Source organism: Cheilinus undulatus, linkage group 19 (genome assembly GCF_018320785.1).
Source record: "Cheilinus undulatus linkage group 19, ASM1832078v1, whole genome shotgun sequence".
Taxonomy (NCBI): Eukaryota; Metazoa; Chordata; class Actinopteri; order Labriformes; family Labridae; genus Cheilinus; species Cheilinus undulatus.
The window spans coordinates 41493022-41517007 of NC_054883.1; the positions used below are offsets into that span (position 1 = coordinate 41493022).

General features: G+C 39.9%; 1 protein-coding gene across 1 annotated transcript; it reads left to right on the forward strand.

Moving 5' to 3' along the window:
• Positions 1 to 1161: 1161 nt before the first annotated feature.
• Positions 1162 to 14429, forward strand: LOC121527616 (carbonic anhydrase 1). The gene is made up of 7 exons (XM_041814632.1): positions 1162 to 1388; positions 1634 to 1831; positions 7283 to 7401; positions 9287 to 9379; positions 9496 to 9558; positions 10743 to 10898; positions 12943 to 14429. The coding sequence occupies exons 1-7, from the start codon at positions 1361 to 1363 to the stop codon at positions 13060 to 13062; spliced, it is 777 nt and encodes a 258-aa protein (XP_041670566.1). The 5' UTR covers positions 1162 to 1360; the 3' UTR covers positions 13063 to 14429.
• Positions 14430 to 23986: the final 9557 nt, after the last annotated feature.

The following is a 23986-nucleotide window of genomic DNA, read 5'->3' on the forward strand; positions in this document are numbered from 1 at the left end:
CCACATTTCTCCTCTTTAACACGTTTATCCTGCTTTTTGCATTTTTTTGCCCCGTTTTTTGCCACTTTTTGCTCATTAAAGCTGCCTTTTGCAATTAAATGCCACTTTTTGCCAATTTTTCCCTACTTTCTTCTGATTTTAGCCCAATTTAGTCACTTTCCACTCATTTTTTGTAACTTTTTTGTCACTTTGGGACCATTTTTACCACCTCTTACTGATTTTTTGCCACTTTTCACCCATTTTAGCCACTTTCTGCCATTTTTTTGCCACTATTCTCCTAGTGTTTGCTGCTGTAAGGCCATTTTTGTTCATGTTTCATCCCTTTTTGACACTTCTTGCCCATTAAAGCTGCCTTTTGCAATTAAATGCCACTTTTCCCCCATTCTCCCCACCTTTTTCTGATTTTTGCCCATTTTAGTCACTTTCAACTCATTATTTGGTCACTTCCCAACCATTTTCGCTGCTTTTCTCCCAGTGTTTGTCTCTTTTTGACCATTTTTTCCACCTTTAACTTATTTTAATTGCCGTTTTTCACCACCTAGGTTGTGGCTCCTGCTAAATTTTTCAACAGTTTGGCTCTTTGGTTGAGTAACAGTTTTACTCTTTGCCTATAGGGGGCGCCAGGTTGTGCAAAAGTTCCTCAGGAAATAGAATATTTAATGTAGAAAGTCTCAGTTTGTAGAAGGAGGTCGAGCTGACTTCACAGTAGTAAAATAATAAATCCTTTTATGGCCAACATACAAAAATATCTGCTACAATCCAAGAATTAAGAGTGTGTGTGTGATGCTGCGCTGTTTTATTGTTACATAATTAACACACCAGCTCATGTTTTTGGGTTTTAATGATCATTTTATCCAGAACCATGGGGTCCAACAGGTGCAGGCTACAGCTGATATTAGCTCAGGGCTGTTCTCAGAAATGATCCAGGTCTCTTTAAATCTCCACCGTGATTGTCGCTCACAGCTTTCGGTTTGAAGGTGACACATGCAGCATGCTGCCACGTAATTCCGTTACTTCCTGCAGGACGAGCAGGAGTCGGACCCGTCCGGCTGATCGGAGAATCATCCATCTGATCGGACCGAGGCTTTAAATGAAAGCTTTGCTACAGACGAGAGAGAGAGAGAGAGAGAGAGAGAGAGAGAGAGAGAGAGACTCATTGATCCACTGTGTTGCAGCGCGCCGCTGCGTCGCGGCGCATCGAAACTCCTCCCGCGGTCATTGCGCGGACATCATGTGGCCAACAGCGGGCTGATAGACACTCCGCTCACTGGGGAGCCTATATAAGCTCTGCAGCTGTCAGGTGGACGACACTGGCTGCTTTCTATCGGAGTACAGACACTCAGAGAGCCACACTGTCACAATGTCTTGGGGATACGCGCCGGACAACGGTGAGACCAACTGCATGTATCACGCTGTAATAGAGGGGTTACATTTCTGAGGGGGGGGGGTGAGAACCAGTCACACCAGCAGAGGATGAATGGAAGCACTGGTCACTGCAGTGGTTTTTAACTGTGCGCACTGGGGGGCTTTTTACGCGCGTTTTAAGCGCATCCCATCAAAATGCGCAGTTTGCCTAATTTAGCAGCATTCTGATGTAACAAGAATCACAGTTTTATGTTTGAATGATTTCTAGGACCCGAAAAATGGGCCAATAACTTCCCCATTGCCAATGGACCCCGCCAGTCTCCCATTGACATCGTCCCTGGTGAAGCATCCTTCGACGCTGGGCTGAAGCCCCTCAGCCTGAAGTACGACCCCTCCACCTGCATGGACATCCTCAACAACGGACATTCCTTCCAAGTGACCTTCGCGGATGATTCCGACAGCTCAAGTTAGTGTCATTAATACTGTATGAGCCAGCTCGGCTTGATATCAACATCCAGGAGCTGATTAACAAATACGCAGGGCAGGATCTGACCTTGTGGATGAGAAAAGCGCATTTGTGCCCCCTTTTTTTTTATCACGATTGCAGCATTTGCAGGTATTAGAGGAGCTTTATGAGGCAGAGCAGGGTCCTGATGCTGATTCACAGGATGCAGCAACCTCAGAAATGCGCCATTAAGGTGTAACAGACGCTGTTACTTCTGCAGCTCTTACACAATCCAGAGCCTGAGCATGCAACTGTTCGGTCAGTGTTTAGTTAAAGGCATTAATAATGGGCTCTAGTTCAGGCTTAAGAAACTCACTGATCAGAGAAGCCAGCAGGTCTGCTGCTTCTGCTTGGAAATGAAGGCAGAAAACACCCGAATATGACAACAGGATCTATTTTACTGCAGTATTTGGTGTTTTTGCTGTGAATCTTAGACGTAGATGAATAGGCTGCAGGGGCTCCATTCAGCAGAGTACAAAGCAAGCAGACTAATTGAATTGGTAATGCAACCTCAGTGAAACCTTTCCCACGCCAAGTCTTTTCTGCTGGCACTGAGGTCAAAATCGCAAAAGCAATGCTTAATCTGCAAATAAACTCTGGTTTACTTCTCTAGAAGTGTGCCAACCTGTGGAAACATTTACAACCATTTTATGGCTCCTAAATTTATCTCAGCCCTCCTTAACCCTCTGGTACCCTACAGATCTCTGCCTCATTTTCCTCCTAGAGTGCAAAAATGCACAGGGAGGATATTACTGTAAATATAAAAGTTATATTAGTTTATTTATAATTGTTTCATTTTTTTCCTTGTTTCATCAACTTGTGCCATTATCAAAAAAACAAATACTCAATAACTGTCATAACTTTTAACCCTTTAATTGCCATGTTTGTGATGTAAACAAACAACATTTTTGATGAAAAAAAATAGTTTTTTTTTTTTTTGCAGCTACTACACTGTAAGTGATTAACTTATTTATGGCTGACTGCAGCCTGGCATATGTCATTGATTAGTAGCATCATTGGTTAAAATGCATTATTAGTTTTTTGTGAGGTCAGTTATTCTAAAATACTCACGTTTTTCACCCTTCTGTGCATAAATGCACTCCTTTAAATCATGTTAGAAATATCAGACATTTAAAATTGTTTTCCTGTCATTGAATTATATTTTTCTCATTTAAGGTCAGCCCTAACCATAAATGTCAAAGACTCATTCATTTTCATTTTTTAACCCTTTAAATGCCATGTTTCATTGATGATGTCACTGCATCTTTAGATGCAAAATACACAAAAATGATTTTTTTTGCAGGTTACTACATGAAAATGAGAGAACTTATTTTTTGATGATTGCACAGACACACTCACAGACTCACACACTGATCTGCACTGAAACAAACCCTCAGAGAGTTAGTGAGAAGGGGAGCAGAGGGCAGTATAACACTGAAATCTGGTGGAACAAACATGGACTTCCTGCCCTCGCCCATATATGGTAAAAGTGGCGTCACAGGGTGAAAAAATGGTCTAAATGCAAAAATAAAGCCCCAACTCTCAAATGAAGCCCAGAAACCAGAAAATGCATGATTCATGCCTTAATGGTGGATGGATCTAAAGAAGTGGTTTGAATGGGTTTCAATGGGGACTTTTACATAGCAGGGATATTAACGCTATAAAAAAGGTTTATTTATGTTGGGCTGATTGTTGTGGCTGGGACAGAATTTTGAAAACTGTGCAAAAATGAACAAAAAATACAATACATGATAATATTAATGTGAAAGAGGACAAAGTTTAAAAAAAAATATCAACTAAGTGTGCATTTTTGGCACAAGGGGTACCAGAGGGTTAAACAAACAACAGGGACAAGCCAGACCAGACTTAAAAATCTGAGGTACTTTTAAAATATCTCTTTATTTTCCAGCCACCACAGAAAAAAATACTATATTAGAAAAAAACAGAGATTATTAATGCAAAAAGGGCATAATTTATCAATGTGTATGGGCATAGCACGCGGGGGAGGGGGCTGCTCCTCCCTTAAAAATATTCAAACGTTGTAGTCCAGTGCTGCAAAATAATGCAAGTAAATTTAATTTAACCATAGTAGAAATATTGCTCATAAACTGAGAAATTGTGGTTCAGAAGTAGGGGGCTGAACGATTTGCAAAAAAAATCTAATTGTGATTTTTTTTTTTCACCAAATATTGCGATTCCAATTTAATAAGCAATTATTCTTGGGTTAATCTTGTGTATTTTTCGACAAATTCAAGCAATAAATAATTCCATAAATAAGACCATGTGCATTAAAAACAATGAAATTATTTCCAAAGCAATCAGTCCATAGTAGCATGAATCTGAATGTGAGGGCACAACAAGCTTTAGTCTATGAAGGAGGAGGCTGGGGAGGAGGAGGTGGAGCTTTAGTCTATAAAGGAGGAGGCTGGGGTGGAGGAGGTGAAGCTTTAGTCTATAAAGGAGGAGGCTGGGGTGGAGGAGGTGAAGCTTTAGTCTATAAAGGAGGAGGCTGGGGTGGAGGAGGTGGAGCTTTAGTCTATAAAGGAGGAGGCTGGGGTGGAGGAGGTGAAGCTTTAGTCTATAAAGGAGGAGGCTGGGGTGGAGGAGGTGAAGCTTTAGTCTATAAAGGAGGAGGCTGGGGTGGAGGAGGTGAAGATTTAGTCTATAAAGGAGGAGGCTGGGGTGGAGGAGGTGGAGCTTTAGTCTATAGAGGAGGAGGCTGGGGTGGAGGAGGTGAAGATTTAGTCTGTAAAGGAGGAGGCGGGGGTGGAGGAGGTGGAGCTTTAGTCTATAAAGGAGGAGGCTGGGGTGGAGGAGGTGAAGCTTTAGTCTATAGAGGAGGAGGCTGGGGTGGAGGAGGTGAAGATTTAGTCTGTAAAGGAGGAGGCTGGGGTGGAGGAGGTGAAGATTTAGTCTATAAAGGAGGAGGCTGGGGTGGATGAGGTCTGACTTCAGTGAAGTAACGCTAGGCCTCATCAGTTTTAGATAGAATGAGCTAACTATTTTTGCAAATGTGAAGTCATCTGCTGTGTTTAAGGGCATTATTATTTTTATGTCACTAACTTTGATTAAAAAAAACATACATAAAAAACAAAAAGGAGGATTTTTGTAAACCATTATAAAAAAGTTGACACTTGAATGTTTGCAGATTGTGCAGAAAATCTCTGCTGCTGCTGCAAAAAAAAAAAAAAAGATTTATTTAACTGGTATATCGACACATTTCAAGTAAAAGAAATAATGCAACTTCTTGCAGCAGTCCATATTTTAATGTAATCTAGTTTGTGATTAATTGCCCAGCCCTATTCAGAAATACATTTAAATGCATAGATATTAATAAAAATTTGTTGCTTAGCCTGTGTAGTATTCTTTCTGGGGGCCCCAAATCCCTAGCTAGGCCCCTGTGTAGGTCACAGAAGCATCACAGTGAATAACGAAAGTGCCAAAGCCCCCCTAGTTTATTTCAGCCCCTCATAAAGAATAACAGAGACACTGCAAGACCAGACTTTCTAACGTCTGACAGCTATGTTGTAAAAATTGCTTTTATAGCTATTTATTTTATATGTTAAAGGTGATGTGTTTTATTTTACTCAACTCACCACAGCATCTGTATGACAAAGTGGGCTGGCCCTCATTATCAGTTAGACGAGACAGGCATTGGTTACTCTTTACTTATAAAGCTCTGTCTGGACGTCTGCCATTATCCCTCACCTCTTTATTGAACGTGTCCACTAGCCGTTATCAAACCCGTTCAAGTGACTTGGTAATGCTTGAAGTTACAAGAGTAAACACCAAAATTGGAGAAACATCTTTCAGCTTTTGTGCAGCCCACAGCTGGAATACTGTGCAGCAGACACTAAAACTAAGCTCAGTTATTAACATAGGACAGTTTCCAAACATGTTAAGGAACTACTGAACATGTTTGTAACTGTTTTAAAACTGTGCTCCAATTATTCTCAAGTATCGATGTCTATTTGCAGTTGTGTTTCTTCCTCCTTGCTTATTTATTGTCTTCCATATATTATTTTAATGTGCTCTCCACGTCATTGTAAATGAGCATGCTCTCAATGGCATCTTGAGATTAAATAAAGGTTGAATGAATGTATTGCAAAACCACTATGTTAGAAAACAGGCTTTAGTAGAAAAAACACATTTTGTGGAGTAAAACTCACATTACCTAGTTTTATTGTGGATGATTTAACTATTTTCTTCTGGCAGTGTTCAAATTCTAATTCTCTCTGGTTTGCTTCCTTAGAAATGTGCTCATCTTACATTGGGGACACCTCAGGCCCATTTTAGATCTGCTTAAGCCCCCCTAATTTATCTCAGCCCCCCTTAAAAACATTCCCCAAACGGACTTTTTGGTAACAATCTTTTTCTTTCCCAGCTATTATAGAAATAATAAAAAACTACATCAGAAAATATTTTAGAAAAAACAGAGATTAATAATGCATAAAAAGCCATAATGTGCCTGAGCATAGAGCAAAAGTAACCTGCTTTCATAACATAATAATAAAATAGTCTAACAATATTAACAGTTAAATATGTCAGAAACAAGTGGAGGCTTCCATGATGCCATATGTATTCTTATTTTTCTGCTTGTACTTGTTTGTATGTTTTGGATTTAGCTGACTTGATGAAAAGTAATGAGGATTACATAATCGACACGATCACATGGATTAGTTCTACCGGACACACAATGTGATGCCAAAACAGAATTCATAAAAATGCGCCCTGGATGAATTAGAGCCCTCTTAATTCTCACCGCTCTTATTTTCCACCCAGCCCGTCTCAATAAAGGACAGACTAAGTCTGCGTCTCACAGTCATACATCATGTCATGCAGCATGAGTGTATACAAGGAAAAGATTAATATCACATCCTCTACCTCTATTTCTACTTTTCAGTAATCCCTTTAGGCCTCAGGATGCTCTGAGACCTGTTCTGCTCCTTCTTATCATTTAAGGCTGACTCTATAGGAACCAGGAGAGGGAAGTCTGCCTCTATGGTGTAACATCGCACCAAAAATAGAACAATATACAGGATTATCTGCAACGCTTTCAACAACTTTGCTACCTGCAAATAGATATATTATGTAATGCTGAAAGGAGGCTTGATGTTAACAATACCTGGACGTCGCTTCAGACTGATTGTGACGCTCTATCTGACCGTCTTACATAACAGGAACTGAGTCTGCTTCCATGAAAAAGGAAGTCTGTCACGGTGACACGAGTGTCTGTGACTGTGAGTGTAAATACTCACGTCTTACTCACCCCTCTTAACCTTTTCCTTATGTTTTCAGAAGTCTATTTTTACCGTTGCTTTAAACAATGTTGCACAGTAGAAGCATGAAGAATGTCTGTAGCGATGCCCACTCTCCATGTGGGATGAACTGATGTGTCTGTCTGTTCTGCAGCTCTGAGAGACGGACCAATCTCGGGGACCTACAGGCTCAAGCAGTTTCATTTCCACTGGGGAGGCGCTGACGACAGGGGCTCTGAACACACCGTGTCTGGGACCAAATATCCTGCAGAGGTAGATATCTGAGCTAACATGACGATCATACTGCAGTATTTGATTTATTTATGCAGCAGCTTTTTAAAGTTCCAATTAAATGTCTGACAGAATGCCGTTTCACTAAGAATAACTGAGTTATCAGGGAGTATGGAGGCACACAGAGTAGGGTTAATGATGACCATAAACAGACAGGACTGGTAAATAAAGACGACACAGGAGCAAAAACAAAGACACTTCTGATCTTCTCTGTATGTGGCATTTTTATTCTAAACAGGTAACAACATTTAAATATATATTCACATATATAAACTTAGCACAAAAAGTAAGGAAATTCGTGATTGGTAGATTATTTCTTAGTTGTAACAATGCCTCTTGGCAGTAAATCTTATACTGGTTTTACTACCCTTATGTATGATGCCACTTTTGTAAGGATCATGCATTTGGAGGATGAGCAGCAGAGCTGAGTATGTGGGTTGCGCCCATGAAGATTTGGTAATTGGGCTCCTGTTTGTTAAATGAATAAATTCTTAAATTTATGTCTTTTTAACTTCAATAATCCAATCCACCAAATACCAAAGAGTCAATGGCAGAATCAGCTGTTGGGCATTGGTGGAGAAGATTTGGCACATTTTATATCTAGAATGATCTAGAAGGTCCATAATTGGTGCATTGATTGCATGCTTTATTGTCACTTTTAGCACACAGTTTAAGCTCTGTAAACCACACTGGTGTTAAATAAGTCCACCACAGCGTCTTAAAGACTTATTTCAGTTTGAAAAACGAACAGACAGCTCAGTGGAACAGTTGTGCTATCAAAGATTTGCCTTTTTATTGCTCCTTTATTTCTGTTTCAGGCCATTACAAGATTTTTTTTCTGTTGATAGTTTCATCTCATAAACTTTTATCTTCCTTAATTTTTTTCCCCACCAAAAAAGTCCGATATGGATCCAAACAGGAAGATAATTATTAGTTTAAGACAGTACAATTTCTGAAATCAACAGAAACTAACAAAATAATTGACAGCAAAAATGTATATAGATGCTAAACAATATATGGTTATAGATTCTTAACGATTAAAATATTTTTTTTATATTTCTATTTGTAATTATATATTTATTCATACGTGTGTTCACCCACAAATACATATTTATACATATAAGATCAATTAGGTCCTAATATTTTCAGAGGCCGTTCATTGGATGCAAAATTAGCGAATACCGGTGCAGAATGAGCCATCAGAAGTTTTTCATGTCTTCTGAGGAAATAATGAAATCTAATATACCATAAAGATATCATGCAGACAACTGATTAACCCTTGGCAACAAAACTGTCATACTACTGAGATAATGCAGATCAAATTAATCATTGTTTTTTATTTAAGTGGAACTGAAACGTTTGTCAGGAGCAGTGCTGCTCTAATAGAAGAAATTCACTCATCATTTGGGTCAAACACACATAATAATACTAAGATTTAGTTGTGTTTACCAGTTCAGTTTCCATAATGTTGAGCTGAGCAATTTTCCAAGAAAACTCCTGCACATTTTCCCATTTGAAAACACCTGAAACCAGCCAATCAGATCTTAATCAGATCTTAATCAGCAGCTTAACAAACAGCAGCTTCCTGACTGAGAGTAGATATGTTGAAAGACTTTACTGGGCACTCTGCCTTTTACAGACCTGTGTTGTGAAACAGATGTGCAAAGCTCTTTTTTCATCTTGGGTCAAGTAATTTTACAGAAAGCTTCATTAAAACTCTTTATCAATCCAGTTTATCTGCATTTCAGTTCAGCTGTTAAAACTCTTGAACTTTGTCCAGATATCAGACAACAAACGATGTGATTTCCACTATTCTGCTAATGAATCAAGACTTTGTTTAACAAGCATTGATAATATTTTCCCCCAGCTCCATCTTGTGCACTGGAACACCAAATACCCAAGTTTTGGTGAGGCTGCCAGCCAGCCTGATGGCCTGGCTGTCGTTGGAGTCTTCCTGCAGGTCAGTAGCCGCGACTGAGGCGAAAAAACATGTAAAACAGTGTTTAGTTGCTGCATCAGATAGCACTGTATGCTGACGATCCTTTGATTTACATCAAACATTTTTGTTTTTCACAGATCGGTGCTAAGAATGCCAGCCTCCAGAAGGTTCTCGACGTCTTTGACAGCATCAAGGCAAAAGTACGTTTATGTAAAAACACTGCTTTCACAATTGTTTTGATAGTAACGACTAGGGGTGCATATTTCAACCTTCAAACGTCACTGGGAAGTTCTCAAAGAACATGAGAAGATTCTCAGAGGTTGATTGGTGGCGCATAACAAATATTACCATTAAAGGTATTCCCAGGAAACTAAACGTGCTTTTAAATTGCATTTTACAACAAGTCTAAGGAAGAGAAAAATGCTCAGAAAACAGTCAAATTGATAACAGCGTCATTGTGTCATTGGATGTGAGTCTCAGTAATGTGGCTAAAGTTAGCAGTTAGCTCTGCCAGCCCCTGATCCTCTTTGCAGATAAATATCTTGCTTAATGTGGTCACTTTAGTTGAGTAGTCAAACACGAGTACAACCCTCAACGGCCTACATACAGCTTTATTCTCAATTCTATTTCCAAATACAGCCATAACACGCTGCTCCTGCAGTTCTAAATGCTAAGCTACCTATGTTAACGCCCAGTGGAGCGGCAGGTAAAAGCTATGGCGGGAAGGTAATGCTATTAACTGAAGCTACAGCAGCTACTAGTGGTGGGAGGCTTTATTACAGTTTTTAAAGAGCACTTGACCAGGATTTTGGGGCTGTGTTTATTTAAAAGATGATAACTAAATCATAAATCTTGAGTCTGGCTAACCGCGGGCATCCCTATTTGCAATTAACTGGCTAACAGATCTGGCGTTGTCAGCAACACTAAGTTCAATAGACTGTTGAACCAGTCATTTTTAAATAGCATGGGTCATTCTTGAGAAGTGAAATTAGTTTATAAGTTTAGTAAAGTTAGTTAACCTCCTGAGACCTGAGCTTTAATTTGTAATGCATTTTTAGTTCCTCCCAATTGTTTGGGACTGCACAATACAGAACAAAATTACCTCTTTACTTTTAAGTCATCTTCACGAAAAATATGTTTTTCCTCTAAAAGCTCTTGAGAAAATTATTAAACATTTGTAAAACTCAAAAAATTCCCCTCAAATTTCCAAGACATTACCAATAAATTCTGTGAAAATTTTAAGACATTGTTGCAAAAATACCATTTTTAAAAAATCTATTTTAGTGAAACCTTCTGAAACAATTTCAATATTTTAAACTCCTATTGATGATTTATGATGATGTATATGGTTGACCTGTTTTTCATTTTCCCTTATTATTTCCAGGGGAAGCAGACCACTTTTGCAGGCTTCGACCCTGCCTCTTTGCTCCCCGGCTGCCTTGACTACTGGACCTATGACGGCTCCCTGACCACACCCCCTCTGCTGGAAAGCGTCACCTGGATCGTCTGCAAGGAGCCAATCAGCGTCAGCTGTGAGCAGGTATGTGTTTCTCACAGAGCCCATTCAGCCTTAGCGGAGGGATTGGCTGCGTGCCCGCAGTCTAAAATAACCCTGCTTCAAACCCTCTCTCAAACTACGATCTACATCAAGGGCTTAATTGTTCAGATCAGCTTTGAGGCTGCGAGGAGAAGAAGAAACCTCTGTCATGAGGAGGACGGGCAACACAGAGGCCCACTTCACTTTAAAAATGTTGCAAAAGGCACGAGAACCAGGACAAACATGAGTTCACATAGACGCTGGTGAGGTGGCCTTACCACAGTTTTTGTGTGTCAGTATGTGGGAAGTGAACAGGAAATCACTGTCAGTGGGTGAAGAGGTACCTTCACTGTGTGATTTCATCCATAACTGTGTAACCACAGAGCAAACACCTGCATTTGCTGAGCATTTACCTCTAAAATTACTGCTAATCCTGCTGTTGGAGTGGTTATTTGACCTCTTACCACACACTCATGTAAACCAACAGGAGGGTCTGTCCTTGTGGTCTGAGTGTATAGACCATGAGAAAACTAACAGCATGGTCAAATGTTTATTTCATGGCAGAGAGGAGGTGTCTCAAGGGTAAACATGTGAGAGGTGTTGACTTAACCTTTAGACTTGGTGCATAGAAGGCTGTTTAGGGAGATAATGACATGGAAGTCATTCATGGGGAGGAAACTGTAAAGTAATGAGTGCAGTTCCTTAATGATGACCTGTTAGCTAATTGTTGGAGGGTAAACAAACAAGCAGGAACATTTTGTAGTTAATGGTAAGTCCCTGTGAACACGGATGCACCATCGTGGGCTCACTCATCAGCCAGAGTTAATGAGAAATCTCATGTCAACATAACAGAGTTGTTCTGCAGGATGCGAAGAAATAGTTTGACATAAGAATGACTCACGTACTTGTACAATTAAAATAAAGATGCCTGGCTAACAGTTAGCTCTGTGGTAAGCATAAAGACTTGATTATTAAAACAGCCAGTTTGCCTCGAATAAAACCAAAATCTCAAAAACTGGGAGGGGTCCGGCTGCAGACGGAGTATCTCTGACGTCCACTCTCACAGACCGCTTTGAGACGCCGAATGTCTCTCAGAAGGAAGTGCAATAATTTGCCAGTGCGAGTTGATGTATTCCCAGTTTAACATTTTTTTTTAATTCAACTTTATTGACAAACAAAGTCTGGCAGTTAAATCCATTCAATCATAACACGAACACAAATTTTAACCCTTGAAATGCCAGTTTGATTACTAAAAGTCAATGTTGTGAAAAAATGTGAAATCTTCCTTTAATCCAATGTTGGATGGCTGGGGCGTTATTTCTAAATCCAGCTTGGACATGTCAATGATTAGCCAAAATATTGACGTTGATGCATTTTTAGTTTTTGTGTAGCATCTGATTTAAAATTTACTACCTTCTCAAGTCATTAAGGACAAAAACGTCCACTTCCAAAAATGTCAATAAAACAATTTCTGCTGATTTTGGTCAGATCTTTTGATCAACTCCAGTTCTAATCAAAACAATCAATTATTGAATACTTTTCAGGATTTTAACCCTTTAAATGCCAGTTTGATGACGGGATGGTCATATTTTTTCTTAAAAAAACACACAAAACAGTCATTATTTTCCACATAACTTATGTTGGAGGGGTGGGGTAATTTTATAGGGTTAAAATCCTCAAAATGATTGAATGTTTGGTAGTTTTGAGCACAGCTGAAGTTGTTTAAGAGATTTATGCAAAAAAGCAGAAAAAATATTAATCTGCTAAGTTTTTACAGCAGTTTTTTGGAAGTGGACGTTTTTGTCCTTAATGGCTTTAAAGGGTAGTAAATTAACGTGATGCCTGAGGGTTAGTTTCTCATCTAATTACTGGTATAAGAATACATGTTATGTATTTTTCCCTTACATACAGATAATATGAGTGCTTGACTTAAATTCATAGAGCATGAATTCCACTGGTGACTCTGCGATGGGACGACTGATCGTCTGTGAGTGGCAGTCACAGGAGATCAGCGTAACTGATCACGACCGTCTTCTCTCTTTCACAGATGGCCAGATTCCGCAGCCTGCTCTTCTCCGCTGAGGGCGAGGCCGAGTGCTGCATGGTGGACAACTACCGCCCTCCCCAGCCGCTCAAGGGTCGCTCCATCCGTGCCTCCTTCAAGTAACTCCCCTCCCCCTGTCGTGCCCTTTCTGCCCTGTTGCCCTCTCCCTTCCCCCAGCCTTTAGTCAAACGCCCGGAGTTACCTCTGTAGCAGTGAGCCACAAAGCACACATATCTCTCTCTCCGTCCAGAAGAAATTAAATTCCTGTGGCCCTTTGCTTTTTTACACAGGGCTGTGTAACTGTGAGATGGAGCCCTTGCAGGATTTTCCTCTCTGTTTGTATGTGTGTTGTAAGCCAGCAAACATGCCCTGTCATAATTTATTTTCTAAGACAAACACTTCACGGTGGCTGCGACACATTAACTGGGATCCAGCATCTGGTGCCCGCTTTTTCAGATGCATTACGACAGCGTGTGCTGTGAGAAACATCACATGGAAAAAGAAGAAGAATCATCCTCATAATGCTGCTCTTACAGGCAGCGTGAATCAGAGGGCTAGTCACAGTGTGTAGGGGGAGGATATCACCATCTGTGAGGAGGGGAAAGAAAAAGATGCACCCACACACACACTCCCGCTGCCAGTCTGTCTCTAATCTCTGAGCGACTGCAAGCCTCTGCATCACAGCAGCTTAATGAAACGCTGCAGCCGCCTCCATCACAACCGATTGACTCGGAAAATCCCCCTCTGGCACACACACAGACACGGCCTCGTGCAGACACGATGCCTATAGGCGCTGACCTGCTTATTGATCTGAATTCAGTGTAGAGCAACCAAGGACATGAGGACAGAGTTTAACCGGTAGTTAACACCACGACAACGGCTCATTTCTCTGTTTTTACAGTGTAATCTTCAATCTTTCATGTTTGTCATCCCGTGTTGTGTTTTTATTCTTATTAAGGATTATTTTTTAGCCTGAAAGCTTATGCAAAATAAGTCTTAAGTGATTTCTGATTGTTGTGCAACCAAAAGGTCATTGCATTTTTGATGATAATATAGCAAAAGAGAGGACTGACCCTCCTCTGCAAAAATTCAAGTGTTGTTTTGCAAACCCATGTGTGTGTGGGGTGCTAAAGCTTAAAACGCACATTAGCCATTCAGGCAACGCCACAGTGGCTACCGCATGAAGCCAAGGAAGAAATTAGCCTGCCAAGGAAGGAGTGAACCTGCCAACAGATGAGATTAGAGAGTCAGCGTAGAGGCAGACTATGTATAGAAGGAACATTTAGAAAGTCTCCACCAGGTCCTAAAGTCCTCTAGTTTGGGCCACATTTGTGAAACAATGAAGAAAATGTTGCCGATGCCATGTATTTCCAGAAAGATTGTAATCAACGCCTTATGCCAATCATTGTTAGGGCCGTCCCGTCAGTTTCTGTTGTCATTCTATTTGGAAGTGGACGTTTTACTAGTTGAATAAATATATTTTATGACTACCAAGTGTCATTTGTTTTCTTCTTTCTACAGAAAAATGTCTAAAACTGTGACGATTAAACCACACCTTTCTGACATTATCTGTGATCTGTCTTATTTAAGGCTAACATTTAAGGCAGGGGTGTCAAACTAAAGGCCCGGGGGCCAAATCCGGCCCGTGGAACAGTTTAATCCGGCCCCCTAGATGATCTCATATCTCTGTTCTAACTGTCCATCAGTCTGAGGTCTGCAGATTTCCTCAAGTATAAAAATGTGAACTTATCCTGATGATTTAAGAAATCCTTGTTGAGTCACAAAATCTATAAAAGTAAGGAGTAAAAGTATTTAGATAAGAAGTCAGGAATGAGGAAAAAGAAATTAATTTGTGTTTTATTTCACATTTTCAATTATGCATCTCATTATTGTGACTCAAACTTAGGATTTTGACTTTTTATTTCATACTTTGAGCATTTAAACTCCTAATTTTGACTTCTTATGTAATATTTTAAATGTTAAAACTCATAGTTCTAAATTTAAGTCACATTTTGACCGTTTTAACCAATTATTTGCATTTTGTCATATTTTTAACTCCTTACTTTGACTTCATGATCCCATAGTTTGACCTTTTAGACTCACAATTTAAAATTTTGAATTATATTTTGACTTCTAATTTCGTGATTACACGTTTTATTTCATATTTGACCTTTTATACTTTTTTTAACTTTTTAAATTTTGACTTTTTAAGATATTTTCCTTAAAAAACATAATTTTTCAATTTCATGTTTTGGCCTTTTTTAACAAATAAATTTACTTTTCTCAGATTGTGAGCCTTTAAACTTACCTTTTTTACTTTTTAAAAGTCAAAATCATTTATCATCAGTGCTCAGGGTTTTTTTTTATATTTTATTCCTGGTGAAATGAGGTTGACAGTTTATGGTTTGAACCCTGTTAGGCCCTCAGGTTAGACCTGAATCCAGAATCCGGCCCCTGCTGTGACTGAGTTTGACACCCCTGATTTAAGTAATACTGCAGAAAAAATGACCCTGGTGTACAGAGTTACACATAATGACTAAAGATGCAACCAAATAACCCACACGAATTGCACACGCACACACATTGCACAAGAAATAGTTGAAAATAAAAATGAAAAACTCCTGAGCAATGCAGTATAACATTTTATCCTTGTTGCACTGATAGGGACAAGGAGCAAGGAAAGAGGGAGATGACACGGTATCAGGAGTGTCAGACAGGAATACTTTCAGGATTTTGTCTAATTCTCTGAACTCAAAAGCGCTCGTTAGCTGGCTTTACAAAGTGGAGATAGCTGTGAATAAATAACATCCTCATTTGAAATGTTATGCTGCGACTTCTGTCAACATGGAGGAAAAATGTAGCCATCAAAAGGTTGATCATACATAGATGCATGTCCCACAGGGGAAAAACTGAAATCCTCAGGGCAGAGAATATCATAGTAAAGGTACAGTGTGTTTTATTTGGCCTAGTGGCATTTAGCATAACAAACTTGGTAAAAAAAAACAAAAAAAAAAAGGAACATTATCGACTTTTCAATCCATAGAAAGTCCTTTTTACCATAATGAAGCCTTTATTAGCACCAACCAGAGGTTGCTTATCTCCTTTCAAAACAAAATAAGGTTTTTATCTGAGCAGGAAATAAACATACCCTACGTTTAAGACAGTCCAAATAAAGTAAAAGAATAGAGAAGTGTGCAGGTCACAACTTGTCCACGAGAGCGTTTTGGAGTTGTCGGATTGTGTATTTGATGAGTTTGATGTGGGAAAGCCAGAATACCGTAAGAATCCATTGCGTTGGCAGAGCAGCTGGAATCTCAGCAGCGCCGATCTAAAAACAGCTTGCACCGACAACTAAAGGTAACGGACCTATTACTAAGACTATAGGGAATATGGCAATGGGTGAATTTGCCAGAATGCTGAAGTATCCCTTTAAGTTTAAAGTCTTTTATTCTTAAATAGAGTGGGTCCCCTCCAGAGCCATCTTGTATTTTTGCATCTTATATGTTTCTACAGTACCACAGAAGAGACCAAATAACAGATACATATTTTTTTTAAAGTCCACTGATTGCAACATTTTCCTCTAGAAGTGAGCATCAGTCTAGACTCTGATTGTTACAGTAGATGTTTCTTTTATTTCCCAATTTTACACACTGTACCTTTAACAGATGTGGACAGTGAGTGTGTGATGCTGCACACATGATGTGTGTCTGATACTCACATGCAGTGAGGAGATGGTGAGCAGCTGAAACCAAAGCTCATGATTGAGGTCCTCACACTACACAACTGACTGCAGGGAACACCAGAGTACCTGTACTGTGAGTTTATCATTGACAATTATCAATAAAGCAGTCTTTGAAAACTCAAACACAGTAAGAAACCTTCCTGCTCACTTAAACAGACACACTCAGCATCACCAACAAGCAAGCTCACTGACAAATATCCTGTCAGCTGGAAGTCTGCAGATGTTTCTCTTATTCAGTCCTAATCCGTTGGGTGGAAAGACACTCTAGACATGTTACCAGTTTATGAGCAGCTGATCAGGCCGTAATTGCCTCTTTTGACCTTGTGCACAGAAATTTGACCAGATGTAATTATTGAAAATATACGGAAGAAAGAGATACATGGAACACAGCATAAGACTTGATACATTTTTAACAACCTAAATTACATTTTACAAAAATAATTTGTGATTTTTTTTCCCTGATATTGCAATTTAATATGTGATTATGATTAGATTACTCAACTTGTGTATTTTTTGACAAATTCAAGCAATAAATCAATTCCTATTATAACCTACATTCAGTCAGGAACACTCATCATGCATTTTACCATTTCATTGCAAAATATATATATTCCACAGTTTTACTCCGCAGAGAAGGCTCTGCTCTAAAGATGCTCCCTGGGTTAGTCAGCAGATGCTTTGACTTTCCAGAGAGCACATGGCTAGAAACCCTCATATGGATGGATACACATATGGCAATGGATATTAATATAATAAAACAAGGTCAGAGCAATTCATCCATAGTAGCATGAATCTGAATACGAGGATTGCAACAAGCTTTAGTCTATAAAGGAGGAGGCTGGGGTGGAGGAGGTGAAGCTTTAGTCTATAAAGGAGGAGGCTGGGGTGGAGGAGGTGAAGCTTTAGTCTATAAAGGAGGAGGCTGGGGTGGAGGAGATTTAGCTTGTAAAGCTGCTGCAACAAATGAAAGTATTAAATCACTATTTTCATATATTTCAAGTTTAAGAAATATTGCAACATCTGGGATTTGTAAATTGCAGCAGGCCATATTGCAATTTAATAGAATTTGCAATTAATTTCCCGGCCCTAACCTAAATACAAAGTATAGTGCTGTGTGATAAGGATCACTCATACTCAAGAGCATTGCTACTTTATACTGATAGGGCTATGGCGATAAAAATGTGGTATTGTAACCAAAGTCTAAATATGGTATTGCATACTGTAGCTGTTAGTCTACTGGGGCATTCAGGTTGCAGGTAGTCTCAACACTTGGTGAGTAAATAAGCATTTGTCAGCCCCGACCCTGAAACCAAATGTGGTTAGAAAAGAACAGACACGCTCCTTCTTCAGTGCTGTAACGCTGAAGACCATGAGTGCATCTGTTTTGCCTTACTCTAATAAAACTGCTTAAAGGACATTTTTGAGTGCTGATGTTCTCAGAGCAAACCAAAATAACACGCTTTTAAAAACTCACCACTCAAATGATTTCTTTAAGTATTTCTAATATTCAGGGTGTCATCATTTAACTCCCTTTGGTTTTGACATGTCTCTGGGAAGTGAGCGTGCATTTTCACACATCTTGGTTGTTTCAACACATGGTGTTAACAAACTCTGCATTATTCTTATGCTGATTTTTAAGATCTTATCTCCAAGGTTGTGAAATACACCTCTGCAGTGAGAAAGTCCCCAGTACATTTACTGAGGTATTATGACATTTAAAACTCCCATGAGCCTTTGCAAAAAAACACAGAAAGAAAAACTGCTGTGGTAACTCATTTAAAGACACTGTTTGATATTTTGGAGGTGTACTTATTTCCTTTCTGAGAGGTAGATGAAGGGATCAGTAAACTCAGAGTTAGTTTAGCGCTGGGACTGGAACATGTAGAAACAGCTAGCTGCTGTCCGTAGGACAGAAAATGTCTACTTCTTGTTAAAGTGCTATCCTGCTAAGCTATCATTGTGGTAACACAAATTTAACATTGGCCTGGGCAACATTATACCACCAGGCCTTAAAGCAGGGGTCATCAAGTACATCTGCACAAGGGCCAGATTTAGTCTCGGCAGAAACTCTGGGGGCCGAACTTTCAAATACACAAAAATTAGACAAATATTTTGACCCCTTTTAAATACTTTTTGCCTCTTTAACCCATTTTTTGACATTCTTTAACCCCTTTTGAACCACTTTTCCTGCATGTTTTATCTCCTTTGTGCCATTCTTTTATCCATTTTTGCAGCTTTTCTTGTTTTTTTGTCGGTTTTTAAACCATTTTCACTGCTATTTTTCACTTTTTTGCCACTTTTAACCCATTTTGATACTGCTCTACCTCCTTTTACCATTTTTTGCCCAATTTTAACCTCTTTTCACCCCTTTTCCTGTCCATTTTTTGTTCCTTTGTGCCACTTAACACCCATTTTTGCCACTCTCTAACCCCTTTTCATCACTTTATCTGTCCATTGTTGCAACTTTTCTTGTATTTTTGTCAGGTTTTAAACCATTTTCACTGATATTGTTCATTTTTTTGCCACTTTTAACCCATTTTTGATACTTCTTTACCTCCTTTTACCATTTTTTGCCCCATTTTAATCCCCTTTTACCACTGTTCTGTCCATTTTTGCAACATTTCTGCCAACTTTAACCCAATGTTATTTTTTTATTTTCTAATAATAATGGCTGGCAAGTAAATTTCTATAAAAAACGATCAAATGTTAAGTCATTCTAAAATTATTGTAATGGTTTTTGGGGTGGATTCAAAGGTTGCAGACATTTAGGCTAAAGCCAACAACATCTTCTTTACCTCCTGTTCTGAATTTAATGATCCTCTGGGGGGCGGACAGAAAGCTTTGGGGGACCTGATATGGCCCCCGGGCCGTTGAAGATCAGTGCCTTAAAGTAAAAAACTGATGTTATGGGTTTATAAAAATGCTTTAGGTAAGAACACATGTGTACGCTTCATATTTGTTTCATAAGGGTTGGGTTGAAGGGAAAAGGCTGAGAATGCTGCTGCAGAGACTGGATTTGGAAGATTTCTTCTATGTTTCCCAAGCGGTTGGGTTCAGCTCAGTACGTGGCATATTTATTAGTGTTTCCACTTTTAAAAGCTGGGAAAGGAACCATAAAAACAACACTTTTTTATGCTCCCTTCTGTTGGATTACCAAGTGTGCCTATCCAACTCTGAAGAGTGGAGCCAGACTCTCTGCAGTCTGCTGATTGGTGGAAAGAATCTCCTCTTCTCCACAGTGGTAGAAATGGAAAAACACAAAACAAGCAGAGCTGAACAACTTTTCTCTCTCATTTTTTCATAAATATGCTTTGAAGGGAAAAGCTTATACTGTTTTGCAAATAAGCGTTTTGGACTTTGGTAACATTCAATTCAAGACAACTTACCATCTGTGGTGTTGTGCCATAGAAGGAGCGGGCTCACAGCATCCTGAGAAGTGCTGGTTTGGAGTATCATCATGCGGGAGTTTTCTTTGAATCCTTTTTTGTTGGATATTTTGACCTCTGATTGCACCTGTCTGAAGAAACAGATGTGCAACGTAATTATGACTGACCCAAACTGGTCAACTTCAAAATAGAAATAAATACGTCCCACCCTGTTCCAAGCTACATGTCACTGTCACACAGGTAATATAGCACCACTGATGAAGAAAAGTGAACTTTTAAGGTAAAAAAACCCACAGAATTTCACATCCTTTCCAGAAAGCAGAAACCTTTTAATTTCCTAATGTTCTCACCCAGGGTAGAAGCAAAAACCTGATGGAATAACATCAGAGTGGCCAGAGACTCAGAGCCAGAAAAGCAAAATAAATCTGCTGCTGACATTCTATTCCCATGTGAACTTGTAGTTCTCCCGTGATCTTGTGATCTCGGGTCTACAGCTGTTCTGAGCCGCCGTTACGTTTCACTCCAAGAACAGATCCAGTGGACGACTGTCAGACACAGCTGGAGCAAAAACCGCTGCACACTGGATCGCGGTACATGTGGAAATGTGGCCGCTCTTCTACGAGAGGGAACTCGTCTGAGAGCTAGTTTTCCTCTTCCATTTTTGCTGTTGTTCAATCTCAACATTGGGGTCAGGACCCCATTGGGGGTCACGAGACACTGAGAAGGGGTCACCAGATGTCTTAAAAAAAACTAAGAACATTTTTGAATCATACTCTTGCCACTTTACACCAATGTTGCCCAACTTTAGCCCATTTTCTTCACTTTTTACCACTAATTTTAACATTTTTAGCCCATTTTCATCACTTTTTACCACTAATTTTAATAATTTTAGCCCATTTTCATCACTTTTCCCCATGATTTTACCAATTTTAACACATTTTTGCAACTTACACCCATTTTTTGTCGATTTCAATCCCTTTTGCCTACTTTTTTCTGTCTGGTTTTGCCACTTCTAAACCAAATCTTGCAACTCCTATTGCCTGCCTCTGTTGACACATTATTGCCACTATTAACCCATTTTAACACTTTTTACACCACATTTCACAGTTTGATATGCTTATTTTTGCCAGTTTGTGACTCTTTCTGCCTCTGCTAACCCTTTTTGCCTGCTTATGTCAATTTTCATCCCATTTCACCAAATTTCCACCCTTTTTTGCCACTTTTAAACCATTTCAGCCACTTTTGAATCCCCTTTTACCACTTAATATGCACATTTCTGCAACTTTAACCCATTTTTCCAATTTTGGTCACTTTTTTGCGACTGTTATCTATTTTTTGGCATATCTGCTACTTTTACAATCTAATTTCACCACCTTTTCCACCATTTTTTGCTATTATTAACCCATTTTAGCTGTTTTTAACATATTTTAATTCTGTTTTAAACAAAAGGATCACTTTTAAGAGGGCTACTTCCTACACAAATTAATTAAAAATGGTTTCTTTGGTAAGAGTGGTTATTATTCAGGTAAAATATAAAATACCACAGCTTAACTTTATAATGGACCAGGATTTCACTGGCCCCCGGTTTGGCTGGGCCCCAGAAAGCTCTCCCATTTCCCCCCTAATGGACGGCCTTGTCTCCACATGACTATCTAGAATGTTCCTGGCTGTTCAACCTCCTTCAGGTCCAGTGGGGGTCCTCGGTCTCTGGCACCTTTATTTTGGGGGTTGCGGGCTGAAAAAGTTGAGAACCACTGGTTTAATAGACGTACTAATGCCAACATGGAACAAGTAAAGAGCTGTTAGGGAGCCTAAAGCCTGCCTCCTATCCATGAGCTCAGCCAAATGGCCCAGATCTTAAAAAAAAAAAAACAGCAGAAATTTCCATCAGTGAGTGAGGCTGGAAGGACATAGCCATGGAAAAGAAAGCAAACTCAGAGTTTATTGTACCAGACTTTGCCAAACCGAACCCAGTGACTCTTTGAAAGCTCATAAGTTCCCGTTAAACCTCACCAGGCTGGAGAGGAACGTCTTCTTCTTGTATGATGGGAATGGTGTCAGGCCTGCCCACAGAACGTCACTTCTGACTAACCATGTTCCTAAACGCCTTATTTCCTATTCAGCTCATTTACAGTTTGTTTAACCGACTTGTCTAAATCAGTGGTTCTAAACGTTGGGGTCTGGACCCCCATGGAGGTCGCAAGACACTGAGGGGGGTCGCAAGATAACCTAAAAAACTATTAGTAATTTTAAAATTATACTGTTGCCACTTTACACCAGTTTAGCCAGTTTGAACACATTTTTAACACTTAAAACCCATTTTTCCAATTTTAAACCCTTTCCAAACTTTTTTCTGCTTGTGTTGCCACTTCTAAACCAAGTCTTGCCACTTTCCACCTATTGTTGCCTCTGTTGACCCGCCATAGCCTCTATTAACCACTCTGCCCATTTTTTCTTAGTTAACCCTTTTTGCTAGTTTATATCAATTTTTTATCCCATTTCACCCAATTTTACACCCATTTTTTGCCAATTTAAAGTCATTTCAGCCACTTTTGATTTCCTTTACCACTATCTAGGCTCATTTTTGCTGCTGTAACCAATTTTTTGCCACTTTTTGCTTATTTTTTGCCAATTTTATCAAATTTTTCCACTTCTAACCCATTTCTGTTCCTTTTAAAATCCAATTTCACCACCTTTTCCATTTTTTTGACATTATTAACCCATTCTAGCCATTTTAACTCATTTTATTTATGTTTTTAACAAAAGGGATTTGAACCCATTTTTAAGAAGGCTATCTACCACCCAAATGGATAAAAAAATACACTTGCTTCTTTGGTAAGAGTGGTTTTTCTTCAGGATAAAGCTCTCCCCTTTATCCCCCCTTATGGACCGCCTTGTCTGCACGAGATTCTAGAATGTTCACGGCTGTGTTCAACCACCTTCAGGTACAGTGGGGGTCCCTGGTCTCTTGCACCTTTATTTCTGCAAGTGCAAGGGACTGCAGACCTCTATGGTGGGGGGTTCGGCTGCAGACCTCTATAGTGGTACACTTTACTGCAGACCTCTATGGTGGGGTGTTCGGCTGCAGACCTCTATGGTGGGGTGTTCGGCTGCAGACCTCTATGGTGGGGTGTTAGGCTGCAGACCTCTATTGTGGGGCGTTTGGCTGCAGACCTCTATGGTGGGGTGTTCTGCTGCAGACCTCTATGGTAGGGTGTTTGGCTGCAGACCTCTATTGTGGGGGGTCTGGCTGCAGACCTCTATTAGTGGAGGACTGGCTGCAGACCTCTATGGGTGGAGGTTTGGCTGCAGACCTCTATGGGTGGAGGTTTGGCTGCAGACCTCTATGGGTGGAGGTTTGGCTGCAGACCTCTATGGTGGGGGTCTGGCTGCAGACCTCTATGGTTGGAGGTTTGGCTGCAGACCTCTATGGTGGAGGTTTGGCTGCAGACCTCTATGGTAGGTGTTTTAGCTGCAGACCTCTATGGTGGAGGTTTGGCTGCAGACCTCTATGGTGGGGTGTTCGGCTGCAGACCTCTATGGTGGTACACTTTACTTCAGACCTCTATGGTGGGGGGTCTGGCTGCAGACCTCTATGGTGGGGTGTTCGGCTGCAGACCTCTATGGTGGGGGGTCTGGCTGCAGACCTCTATGGTGGGGGGTCTGGCTGCAGACCTCTATGGACTGCTGCTGACTTTTTATGTGTATCTTTTCAGAATGAGAAGCATGAGTTGCTGAGTGAGTCTGTTAAGTATTTGTGGAAATATTTGCTAAGAACTCGTAAACCACCTCGGTCCAAAGTGCGGCAGCATCAGCACTGTGGACAAATCTGCTCCCTAATCCAATGGGTATGTGTGATTAAGCATCTTAAAGCCATGCTTTAAACTGCAGTCTGAGACTGAGTTAAGAGGGATAAATG